Source organism: Manduca sexta, unplaced genomic scaffold (genome assembly GCF_014839805.1).
Source record: "Manduca sexta isolate Smith_Timp_Sample1 unplaced genomic scaffold, JHU_Msex_v1.0 HiC_scaffold_3472, whole genome shotgun sequence".
In the NCBI taxonomy this organism is placed as follows: Eukaryota; Metazoa; Arthropoda; class Insecta; order Lepidoptera; family Sphingidae; genus Manduca; species Manduca sexta.
The window spans coordinates 949-13,535 of record NW_023594544.1 but is presented as its reverse complement, the minus strand read 5'-3'; the positions used below and the strand labels follow the sequence as shown (position 1 = coordinate 13,535).

The following is a 12,587-nucleotide window of genomic DNA, read 5'->3' as shown; positions in this document are numbered from 1 at the left end:
ACAGTGCCAGTCCCAATCAAATGCCTTAGTAATGTCGAGGCCCTCGGTTAAAACCTCGCCATGCTTATCAGTCGTCCCACTCCAGCGGTGTAATACGTACGCTCGAAGATCAGCCACCGACCCGGCACACTTTTTTCGGAATTTCGGACTTTAGACATGTAATGACTGCAGCTCCGTCGCATATCACACTGCCTGATGCGAACAACAGGCATAACGCGTCCACAGTCAGGCAGTGCGGGCAGCAACTTGCCGCAGTCAAGCCAGAATGTGCGCGAAGAGTTTTGCTAATAATGCAGATTTTTCCTACGCCCCGTGAGTTAGCGATTCGTCAGGATAACTCAACCGTGGCGCGTCTCCACCGTTCATATCTAGTGCAATACAATTTTCTGTTGAGAATCCAGATTCAAACGTGATTAAAATACAAGCTAAATACCTGTATAAATTCCATTATGCCGCCGCGCAGGCATGCCAGAATCCATTAGGGATGGCCATTGGCCTCAGCGACGACTGCGCGGGACACCTTTCGGAACAGTGTTCGGCATTACGTTATTTGCGCTGGAAATTGTAATACTTAATATCATATTCGGCCTTTGGCCTACCGCTGGTTCAACGCGGCGCGTGGCCTTGTTTTTAGTTTTACTATAGCATACTTACTCTACTAGTCTACTTAGTTCAATATCTTTCGCAATAACATTTGGTTTTAGATCAGAGTAACACAGCTTAGACCGTACAGTATGAACTCGTCCTGGCTCACCATGAGCTAGCCGTTGTTACACGATGCAATGGCTAGATAATTACAAAAACATAGATTGCATAAATTTTATTTACAAAAGAAAAATTATAAGCTGCAGTGAATTTTGAATGGATATTTATATTTAAAATGGCTAACCACAAATAGTATTTATGTTTTATAATTTTAATTTCGTTAAAACGAGGACGCACACGAATATTACGCAATCAGTAATTTAAATGAATTTACAAACTGAAAATTCTTTAATGTAACAGGTCAGCAAAATTAATAACATTCAGTTCTAATAATTGAATAGATTTCACTGGAATTTATTTTAAAGTAAAAGAAACAAATTCAATTATGAAAAAGACGCGTTTAAGTAACTGCAGCCGGTCGCCGGCGTGACAAGCTACTTGTTACTCACATTGTCCACAGGAAGCCGACGTTGCAGTTAGTTGTGCGTTTGGAAATCACTACAATATCCTTTGCCTGTGGTACAGTGTGCGTCACCATGCTCTGGGCCCTACACCATGATCCGATATTAGTTGGTTACATGGCCGTTCACGTGTCCTAACAAATGTCATATTTTTAAATGTATTTTGTATTCACCCACATGCTAACCGTTTGCCGAATTAGAATATTATTCAAAAATAAAATTGTTTATAAAGGTTACTATTGTAATTACATGTTTTTTTTTTAAATAACATTAAGCATTATATTGTGCCACTGAAGCACGACACTGCCATAAATCTGCTCGACCGCACAGTTCCAAACAAAGGAGGCTATATGAATTCATTTTGAGTTAGCACAAGTTCGCCGCAGACATCAGGTTACCATAAATATGAGCCGAGCGGAGGCAAACTATCGTTATCGCGGCCGAGCCAACTCCTTCAATAAACAACTAATAACAAATTAATGCGAGAACTTGCACACAGCACTTGTCAACAACAAATATTCTCAAACTTTGTCAATCACTCACGTCTACGAAAAAGGCCAAATTGTATACGTATTCCACGGTTCCTTTAGACACTGCAAGCGGACGCGGCCGGGAGAACGAGGTTAGGAAGTAAATAAACTCAAACCAATGTTGTAACATTAAATTATATAAGTATAAAATTGATTCGATGTAAAATTATTAATGAATTAGTAAAATGACATATTGTGATATTCGAAATGACCTATCATTTTAACCACCGGTTGAGCAAAAGAATTTTAAATAAAATCCGGCTGCTCAAAACATCCACCTCTCGACATCATTTACAACAGTCCACAGCGCGGTCACAACAAACTCGACGAACGCTTAAAAAAATCACATCCCACCACACATAAAAAATAGCACCAATATGAATATTACTATGCAAAACACGGTCAAAGTTTGGGCAGCGGCGGCTTTTAACAGCTTCCAAACCGGGATTCAACTGCGGACCAAGTTGTGTTGAAATTAATTGACAATGGTCGGTCGCGGCCGACACCCTCGCCCACACACTACGCCGGCGATCCCGCCGAGCCGCCGCCCGCCTCCTCTCTTCATCCACATAAACACCTACACAACTATTGGTGTTATTGTTCAAACTTATGTTCATGTGTTTTACAAAGTATTAAACTGACGCTACTGTCCAAACTATGTCGACCCTCAACCACCATGTGGCCGTCACCTACGAGTGTTAGTTTTGGCTCGATTACTTAAATTAAATTATGTTGCATACTGTAATTAATGCAAACTATGTCTATCATTTCTAACTACGATAAGTGACCAAGTTGGTTGGTTTTATATTTTCCAAGAAATAGTAAACGACCATAATATGGGTCACCTGACCTGATTAATACCGGTTGTAAGGGAAACGCCATCGAAAACGAAGACAGGATAGTATTGGTGATTCCTGCAAGATGGCACAAAAATATCCTACTGAATGATTATTATTTACTAGGTTTTTAACATTTCTGTATCACGTACAGATAGAAAATATTAAACTGTTATTTAAATGAAAGTAATTCAAATAGTCAATATTAAAAAAGTCGTAATGTAACTCGTAAATCAGCTGACGGGTCAACGATCGCGCACAGCTGGTCGGACCGGGCGGTGCGGGCGCAGCGCGGCATGGCGCGAACGCCGCAAAGTCGCCATTTGCTTTGTAGTAAGTACCCAGTACCTACGTGCCCCAATTTCAATTTGACTGCAATTACAATCTTTAATGCCTGCCCGAGTAATAACTAATAAAACTAACTATTTTCATAATTTTTTTATTGATAAAATACGAACTGCCTAAAATCCCATCTGCGTAACTTTAAAGTAAGTAAGTACGTAAAAGGTACATAAATTTCTCTAAGAAGTTATCAAATATTGGCAGAATAAAACGCAGCTGCAACGAGCGGGACGAAATTTATAAGTATCACAATAATGTCCTAAAACAAAATGTTAGTTGACGCTACTTTGCAGAAATAAGTTTTAGGTAATTTATTTTTCGATCCACCTGACCTTGAGTTGGCTGAATTGATACTACGTTAAAATATCGGGAATTGTAAGTACTTGTGCATTTACGATCAACTAACTAAAGTGACATTAAAAAAAAAATCCAATTAATATTTTGTTGTTTGTTTGTTTGTAAATAACGAAATTATTATTGTAGTAGTCCATGGGTTTAATATTGTAAAGTATGTAATTGTTGCAATTTTTGTTTGTACGTAATTTCTAAGCAAATGTACTTTGCAATAACAATAAAAGGAATGAAATGCTTGATTAGTGATGGCAATTAATTCTAATTAGAATTAGTTTCAATAACATGCGCCCTTTCATTTTTTAGCATGCTGAATAAACAAGCTAATGCTAATTGCTAATATGACGCATGAATTAAAATTGTGTAAATTTTAATTTGCGAATTACACTTCGCACAAGACTCAAAATATGTCATATGACACAATGATGAGTTAGCGATTCGTGGGAAATCAACGGACGAAGTTTAAGGCTCGATTTTTTTTTTCTTTTTATCTAACTCCAATTCACTGTCAATACATTTTATTAAAATAATATGATATTCATTTGTATATAATAGAACTAGCTTTTGCCCGCGGCTCCGCCCGCGTTATAAAGTTTTTCAGGCTAACGTTTTCCGTTATAAAAGTAGTAGTTTCCCGGGAGCCTATGTTCTTCCCAGGGTCTCAAACTGTCTCCATACCAAATTTCATCTTAATACGTTAGGTAGTTTTTGAGTTTAACACGTTCAGGCAGACAGATGCAGCGGGGGCTTTGTTTTATAATATATTTTTTAGAACTTTTTAAGAGGAACAATCTCGTCATACATCATTGTTACATAACTTTAACCGTTTACGCAGCGCACGCAACAGAAGCTCAAAAATAATAAATTGTCCCCGTTTTTGCAACATGTTTCATTACTGCTCCGCTCCTATTGGTCATAGCGTGATGATATATAACTTAGAGCACTCCACAAACAAAGGGCTATTCAACACAAAAATAATTTTTCAGTTTGGACCGGTAGTTCCTGAGATTAGCCATTACTGCTCCACTCCTATTGGGTATAGCGTGATGATATATAGCCTATAGCACTCCACGAACAAAGGGCTATTCAACGCAAAAGAATTTTGTGTTTGGACCGCAGTGGCGAAGCGTCCATACAAGCCGATTCCTACCGGGTTACCTTTTGTAAATTAATTAAAATAATAAAAGAAAAACACAACAATATAACTAGAATAAAAGAGTATATTCAAACAAGTCATCTTATATTTATTAAATTATAATCAATACTTCAATGATATCTGTCGTCCATATCATTTCGTTAAATCGTAACTCGCGCCTTATAGTGTTCGAAGTGAACCCGGCTGCGCATAGCTTCCCTCGCGATATTGTTGTCTCTTTCACACGCAGCGCGGTGTCTTTGTCTAATCTTTTGGAAGTGACGTAAAAATACATGTGTGCGTGCGTGTCTATGTACTTCAGGTTAACCCGAGAATTTGCGGCTTCATGTTGAGCTATTGGCGCGCAATATTTTTAATAATTTAGAATGTATAATTAGTGTTTGTGCGTTATTAATTCTTGTTGGACTCTTTTAGGTACCTATGTTCAGAATATATGATTATTTTGTAAGTTTGGAAACTAGACATATTTTTTTTTTGTTAGAAGGAAATTAGTATTATGATATTTTACTGATTTTAATTTTGTTGTAAACAGCGTATTATATTATGTTAACTGTAGAAAAAATATTTCGTCGGGTTTCCTTTTGAAAATTTTCACCCTTCGCCACTGTTGGACCGGTAGTTCCTGAGATTAGCCATTACTGCTCCGCTCCTATTGGGTATAGCGTGATGTTATATAGCCTATAGCACTCCACGAACAAAGGGCTATCCAACGCAAAAAGATTTTTTCAGTATGGACCGGTAGTTCCTGAGATTAGCGCGTTCAAACAAACAAACAAACAAACTCTTCAGCTTTATATAATAGTATAGATTTAGAATATTATACCTAGAAGAATGCGCAAGCTTTTCATAAAGTTACCTTTAATAGATGAATAGACTAGCGCAATATTACAAAGCGTAATTTTTTTTTTTTCTCGTTGCGTTCGCTTCAGCATGTAGCGCAAAATTTATCATTGTTCCTGCGGTAGTTAAGGCGGGGCTCATGCTTGCGATATTATTGCAACGTGCGCTAACGCACGAATTAATTAGCATTTCACAAAATTTAGCTTGCAAACAATTAATGCTGATGCTGATTAATCTAACGCCACATTTGTGTAAGTGCCAGCTGGAAGGAAGGAAGGAAGGAAGGAAGGAAGGAAGGAAGGAAGGAAGGAAGGAAGGAAGGAAGGAAGGAAGGAAGGAAGGAAGGAAGGAAGGAAGGAAGGAAGGAAGGAAGGAAGGAAGGAAGGAAGGAAGGAAGGAAGGAAGGAAGGAAGGAAGGAAGGAAGGAAGGAAGGAAGGAAGGAAGGAAGGAAGGAAGGAAGGAAGGAAGGAAGGAAGGAAGGAAGGAAGGAAGGAAGGAAGGAAGGAAGGAAGGAAGGAAGGAAGGAAGGAAGGAAGGAAGGAAGGAAGGAAGGAAGGAAGGAAGGAAGGAAGGAAGGAAGGAAGGAAGGAAGGAAGGAAGGAAGGAAGGAAGGAAGGAAGGAAGGAAGGAAGGAAGGAAGGAAGGAAGGAAGGAAGGAAGGAAGGAAGGAAGGAAGGAAGGAAGGAAGGAAGGAAGGAAGGAAGGAAGGAAGGAAGGAAGGAAGGAAGGAAGGAAGGAAGGAAGGAAGGAAGGAAGGAAGGAAGGAAGGAAGGAAGGAAGGAAGGAAGGAAGGAAGGAAGGAAGGAAGGAAGGAAGGAAGGAAGGAAGGAAGGAAGGAAGGAAGGAAGGAAGGAAGGAAGGAAGGAAGGAAGGAAGGAAGGAAGGAAGGAAGGAAGGAAGAAGGAAGGAAGGAAGGAAGGAAGGAAGGAAGGAAGGAAGGAAGGAAGGAAGGAAGGAAGGAAGGAAGGAAGGAAGGAAGGAAGGAAGGAAGGAAGGAAGGAAGGAAGGAAGGAAGGAAGGAAGGAAGGAAGGAAGGAAGGAAGGAAGGAAGGAAGGAAGGAAGGAAGGAAGGAAGGGCTTTAGGTTTAGGTTTAGGTTTAGGTTTAGGGTTTAGGTTTAGGTTTAGGGTTTAGGGGTTTAGGTTTAGGGGTTTAGGTTTAGGTTTAGGTTTAGGTTTAGGTTTAGGTTTAGGTTTAGGTTTAGGTTTAGGTTTAGGGTTTAGGTTTAGGTTTAGGTTTAGGCTTAGGTTTAGGTTTAGGTTTAGGCCTCAGGGCTTAGGCCTTAGGCCCAGGTTCAGGTTTAGGCCTAGGTTTAGGTTTAGGTTTAGGCCCAGGTTTAGGCCTCAGGGTTTAGCTTCAGGCCCAGGCTTAGGTTTAGGCCTCAGGCCCAGGTTTAGGCTTTAGGCCCAGGTTTAGGTTTAGGTTTAGGTTTAGGTTTAGGTTTAGGCTTAGGTTTAGGTTTAGGTTTAGGTTTAGGTTTAGGTTTAGGTTTAGGTTTAGGGTTAGGTTAGGTTAGGTTAGGTTAGGTTAGGTTAGGTTAGGTTAGGTTTTTTTTTCTTGTTCCCCTATCCAGGACAAGGGATTTTCTTAATATTTTTGTATTATTTCTCTTTTTTTCTTTTTATTTTCTATTTTTTTTCTATGTTTTCTCATTTTTTTGTTTTAGCTTATTTCTTTTTTTTTATTCTTATCTCTTACATTTATTTCTTATTCTATCTGTATATCTGATATTAGTTATCGTATTTATCTATATTATATTTATCTATACTTATACTTCTATTTATCTTAACTATACATATATCTATATTTATTTACTTCTAGTTTATTGCTACTTATACATAATATTATATTATATACTTAGCAATACTTATCGCTATTTCTTTTATTACTTTGTTGCTATTTTTCTACAATACTTTATAAATATATGTGTATGCTCCTTATTTTTTAATATCTTATATAAGTTGTCTAATTTTATCTTAATATCTATCCTATTTTCTAAATTATATCTATCCACTGTGTGGATGGGACATTCGAGCAGGAGATGTGGGACCGTCTCCTGAACGTCAGGGTCACATTGGCACGCCGGGCTCCCCTTGCACTTGAACCGATGCAAGTACTCGGAGAACCCGCCGTGCCCCGTGAACACCTGCGTCAGTGTGGCGTCCAGGGCGATCCGCCTTACGACCCTGTGCGCCTCGACCGCGTCCGGAAAGAACAGCTTCGTTACCGAAGCCGTCTCTCCGTCCGCGTATCTCCGGCTCCATTCGTCAATCGAGTCCTTTCGGATCTGTCGTTTGACGAACGAAACCGGACATTTGTCGTAATGCGCACGGGTCTTCAGGTGTTGTGCGGCCTCCTTAGCGAGTACGTCCGCCCTCTCGTTCCCCTCCAACCCCACATGTGCCTTCACCCAGAAAAGTTCAATTTTCTGGGTGCGTTTCCAGGCTTCTTTTAGTAACTTTTTTATTTCAAACGCTATGGGGTGGAGGGAATCACCTCTGGTGACGACGTCGAGAGCGGACCTTGCGTCGCTGAAGATGCCGCACGCAGGAAGCCCGCTACGGAGCGCCTCCTCCACGGCTTTGCGGAGGGCGAGAAGTTCCGCCTGATAGACGGAGCAGTATGGCTCGAGCCGCAATTTTCTGGTACTCGTCTCGGCGGCACCGTTCCATATGGACAGCGCCGCTCCGACTTTCCCATCGATCTTGCTTCCGTCGGTGAAGATACTGAGACCCTCACCGACGTGTCGAGCCAGTTCCGCCCCATCCGCCAGGCATTTGAAGCTCCCGCCCATCCGCTCCGCCGGGTGGTCCAAGCTGACGAAGGCCACAGGAACTTCCACTTCTCGGTCTCCCACCACTGCCTGAGAGTGCCCCTTCCTGACTTCATAAAGGAGTGCGGTTTCCCGCACCCTTATGTCAAGAGGGAGCACTCCCGCCAGTAGCAGGGCCGAGTTGAGCGAGACAGTCCTGTAGGCCTTCGTCATCTTCTGCGCGAAGCTGCGCTGGATCGCTCCGAGCTGCTTCCTAACACCCAGCTTCCGGCTGGCCGGAGCCCATGCGCTTGCAGCATACAAGATCACGGGCTCCACCGCAGCCGTGTAGATCGTCCTGATCACCTCAGGTCCCAATCCCCACTGGACCTTGGCTGACCTCGCGAGCACCTTGAAGAGGCTAATCGCCTTGGCGCATGCCTGCTTCACGTGACCGTTAAAGGTCAGTTTTCGGTCTATTAGGAGGCCGAGCAGCTTGATCTCGTTTGACAGACCAATGTCGACTCCGCCCATGCGCAGGATCGGGGTGTCATACTTAAGTTTGTTGGTAATAATCATCGCCTGGGTCTTATGTGGCGCGAATTTTAACTTATTTCTGACACCCCAATCCCGCACATAGGCCAGAGCCGCATTGGCCTGCCTTTGAGCTTCTCCTGTGGAGTCCCCATCGAACACCAGGACGACATCGTCAGCAAAAGCTTGGCAATAGTCGCCCCGGCGCTCGAGACCCTGTAAAAGGGGGTCCAGGAGGAGGTTCCACAGGATCGGCCCCCCAATAGAGCCTTGAACACAACCTTTAACGGTCCTGCGTGCAGACTCGGCACCCGCATACCGAACCCTGACCATCCGATCATCCAAATAGCTGGCGACCAACCGTCTGATGTTTGGTGGGCAGCGTTCTTCCGCCAACCGGACCTTTATAGCCGGCCACCAGGCGCTATCGAAGGCTCCCTCTATGTCCAACGATATCATAATCAGGACCTTCTTCTGTCGAAGCTTGGCCCTGACATGACTCATCAGATCATAGAGGGAGTCCTCGGTGCCCCTTGTGGCACAAAAGCCGTATTGGCGGTGGCTCATCCTCGGGAGGATGTGCCATTTGAGCCTACCCACCAGCATCTTTTTTCCAGGATCTTTTCCCATCACTGGCAACAGTCCTATCGGTCGGTGCGCTTTGGGAACCGAGTAATCATCCTTACCCGGCTTCCTCAGCACAACGACCGTGGCCTCCTTCCAGATCTTCGGGAAGTAGGCCAGTTCTAGGCACTTGTTAGCCAGTGATAGGAAAGACTCCGGATCTTGGCTGATCGCCCGCGAACAGATATCGGAGGTCAGGCCGTCCGATCCGGGCGCCTTCTTAGGATTGAAGGTCACCAGCGCAGCCGTGAGTTCCCCCATCGTGAACGGTGGGTCATGTACCTCACCATGGACCGGATCGTTCACGCGTGAGGCGAGCTCCCGAGTGCGCCGGTGATCCCCGTTATCCCTCCTCGTGAGGGTCGGCCGGGTAGAAGGTCTCGGCAAGGAATCTTGCCGATTCCTCCTGACCCAGGGTTCGCCCGTCCCTCACGAGTGGCGCGTCTTCGTGCCGCTTAGTCAGCCCGCCCATTACCTCGATATATCCCATCCCACAGTCCTTCCTTTGTTTGCTTTCCGCAGAAATCCATCCAACTTTTTGTTTGGGCTTTCTTTACATCTTCTTCGTATATCAGCTTGGCTTTCGGTACTCCCTTATGGTCCTCGCCTTACTAACTGGTGCCGCCCATCTTATTCTGCGCTTTCGTCGCATCATTTCTGATATGGACCTGTCGAGCTCCTTTGACCACCCCGGACGTTTGTCTTTTGCGTCGTTTTTCTTTCTGGTATTGTATTATTACTTGCATTGATTATAATTTCTATATATTTTTCTACTGCTTTTTCCAAGTTTATCTTTATCTTTTATTTTATGTATCTCTTCTTTATTTATTTTATTTTCTTGTTTTAAATTTAAAATTACTTCTCCAAATTTTGCCCAATCTACATTTTTTGTATTGTACTTTCTCGTTGTTGTCTTAATTTTAATTAGATTTTCTTGTTTGTTTGTGATCTCGAAAGTGATTGTGTTGTGGTCGGAGCTCGTCAGGTCCTCCTCTACTGTCCAGTTACGAATACGATCCAAGAGATCGACCGAACAGGCGGTGATGTCCACTTGGCTGGAGTATGCCCTATCTCCCCTGACGGTGAAAAACGTCGGTGTCGTGCCTTCGTTTAGCACTTGGAGTCCGGCTTCATCCAGCCAGTTGGTCACCTCCTCTCCTCTTCGGTCGATCTCCTGGCTCCACCACAGGCTTTTCGCATTGGCGTCTCCCCCTATTAGTAGGCGCCTCGGGCCCAGCGTTTGGCATATTGCTCTCAGATGGTCGAGATACCCGTCAACCGGCCGGTCCGGTTCGAAGTAGTACGAGACCGCCACGACCTCCCAGTCGCTCGTGCGAATTTTGGCCACGACAATATTAGTTGTGGTGAGTTCCGGGCAGATCAAGGCATCCATATTTTGGTCGAAGACCACTATGGCTGCCTTGATCGGTCCGGCCTCCCGTTTCGCGCACTGGAGGATCCTGGCGGACCCGTAGTTCTTCACCTGACCGGTTCCTCCGACGTATGGCTCCTGGATCAGGGCGAAGGCCATCCTTCTCACTGCAGCTCCTTGCATCAATTCTTGCATTGCCAGTGCCTTCCTTTGGAGGTTGGCCTGCGCCACCAGGTATGGCCTGACGCCGGAGTCGGTGTCGGGTATCGCTGGGCTCGGGGCCGTGGAGACCACCTCAGCAGTAAGCTATGGCGGACCGGGCTAACGCATCCCATCTACGTCGCACCGGACAGTCTTCACTGAAAGCGTTGTGCCCCGTGTCGGCGAACTTCGCCTTCTGGCAGTTGCAGCACGTTGGCGGTGCAGCCGCCATCCAGTCCGGGCACTCCGCTCTCAGATGCGACCCGCCACAGTGGCTGCATAGCGTCCAGAGAGCCACGGCAGAACCTCCTCCCGTGTCCGTAGCCCAAGCATCTCGAGCATTGGACCAGGGGGGACTGGTCTTCTACCCTGCACGTCTATATGCAGCGCCCTCACATCTGTGAACCGCTTCCAAATTTGGGGCGACACCTGCAGGATGACGTGGGCCATCAATGGGTTCCTCGCTTTCCTGCGGTATCGAATTTCCATTCGATCCGCTTCGAGTCTAGTTGGCCCAAAACCTGCTTGTTTTGGGCCCTTATTGCACCGAGAATCTCCGCGTCGGTATGGCAGCTCAGCAGGTCCTTGATAATTACCAGGGGATCCTTGTTCTTCACCTCCTGTACATGTAGGTTTTTCCTCCCTTATTAATTTTCCTTTTACTTTTTCCAACTCCTTCCTATCCTCAAATCCCATGATCACTTTCCGTTCCTTTGCTTTTTCTTTATTTTGTCCACTTTTTAATCCCTCTTCTTTGCCTTAACTGTTTTCCTAATGTGATTTAAAACTTCCTCCCGTTTCCTCTTCATTTTTGGATGACACTACAATCGAGTGTATGCCGTTGCCACACTGAGTGGTTTCTCTCTTTGTGGGCCGGCTGCCACACCCGCATAGGACCTGTGTTCTGCCATTTCCTCCCTGCTCTTCTTCATTTCCTCTTTGATCCTTTCCATTTCTTTTTTGCTTTCCAGTAACATCTTTCCGTGCTCCTCTAATTTTCCTATCAATTCCTTTTCTATCTTTCCTCTTTCTTCTTCCTCTTCTCTTCTACTTTGTGTTTCTTCCTTGTCTTTGCCCATCTCTTGCCCTTGTCCTTTCTTTGCCTCGTCCTTTTTCTTTTGTTTTCCGACACCCTCTGCCTCCTTCACCAGCTCATATAGCCTTTCGGTGGCCGCCAGCACGTCGTTTTTGATGTCGGTCTTCAGGTTCCGGCTGTTTCCTATCTGCAGCTTCACCTTCACCAGACATGATCGTGCCTCGGCCACCCTCCCTATTCCTTCCGGCGTCTGAGCCGGGGCGGCAGACGGCGCCGGAACCCCTTTTGCCTTCTGTTGCGCAGGTCCGGCGGTTTTTCTCTGATCTTCCTCCCTCCATTCGTGATTCTATACTGCGTCGGGCCTGCGCTACAGTGGCTTTCTACTCTCTGCAGGACCGGTCTTTTCCGGTGTCCTTTCTTTGGGTCTGGCACCTGGGCGTCCTTAGCCGGGGTACGTATTCCGAACATTGTCGGGGAACGCGTCACAATATGTCAAAATAAAAAAATAAAAAATATCTATAAAAGTCAAAAAAAAATTTTTCACTACTTGAGTGTGTCTTGATTTGTCGTAAGTGTAAATGGCTTACGATGTCAGTGATAAGTAAATTAGTGCTTTCTGCACCTCTCCTTTTATTAAGTTCGATTTTTTGAAAATCCTTAATTTTTTCTTTTGTTTCAGGTCCTGGTTGGCTCTTCGTGTGCGGCGGTCGTCTGGTTAATAACAGTAATGACAGGTAAGTATCCCCCTATTCGGTATCTGTACTTTGGGAGCTCTGCGGCGAGTTTGAAAATCCTCGTCAAGTGAGACCAGGGTGGGTGGGGGGGCTTTTCGCGTCAATTTTTTGGC

General features: G+C 44.6%; 1 protein-coding gene across 1 annotated transcript; it reads right to left on the bottom strand.

Moving 5' to 3' along the window:
* Window positions 1-11,525: 11,525 nt before the first annotated feature.
* Window positions 11,526-12,208, bottom strand: LOC119192986 (inner centromere protein-like). The gene is made up of 2 exons (XM_037446699.1): window positions 12,125-12,208; window positions 11,526-12,068 (listed from the first exon to the last, which is right to left on the bottom strand). The coding sequence occupies exons 1-2, from the start codon at window positions 12,206-12,208 to the stop codon at window positions 11,526-11,528; spliced, it is 627 nt and encodes a 208-aa protein (XP_037302596.1).
* Between the last annotated feature and the right edge of the window lie 379 nt (window positions 12,209-12,587).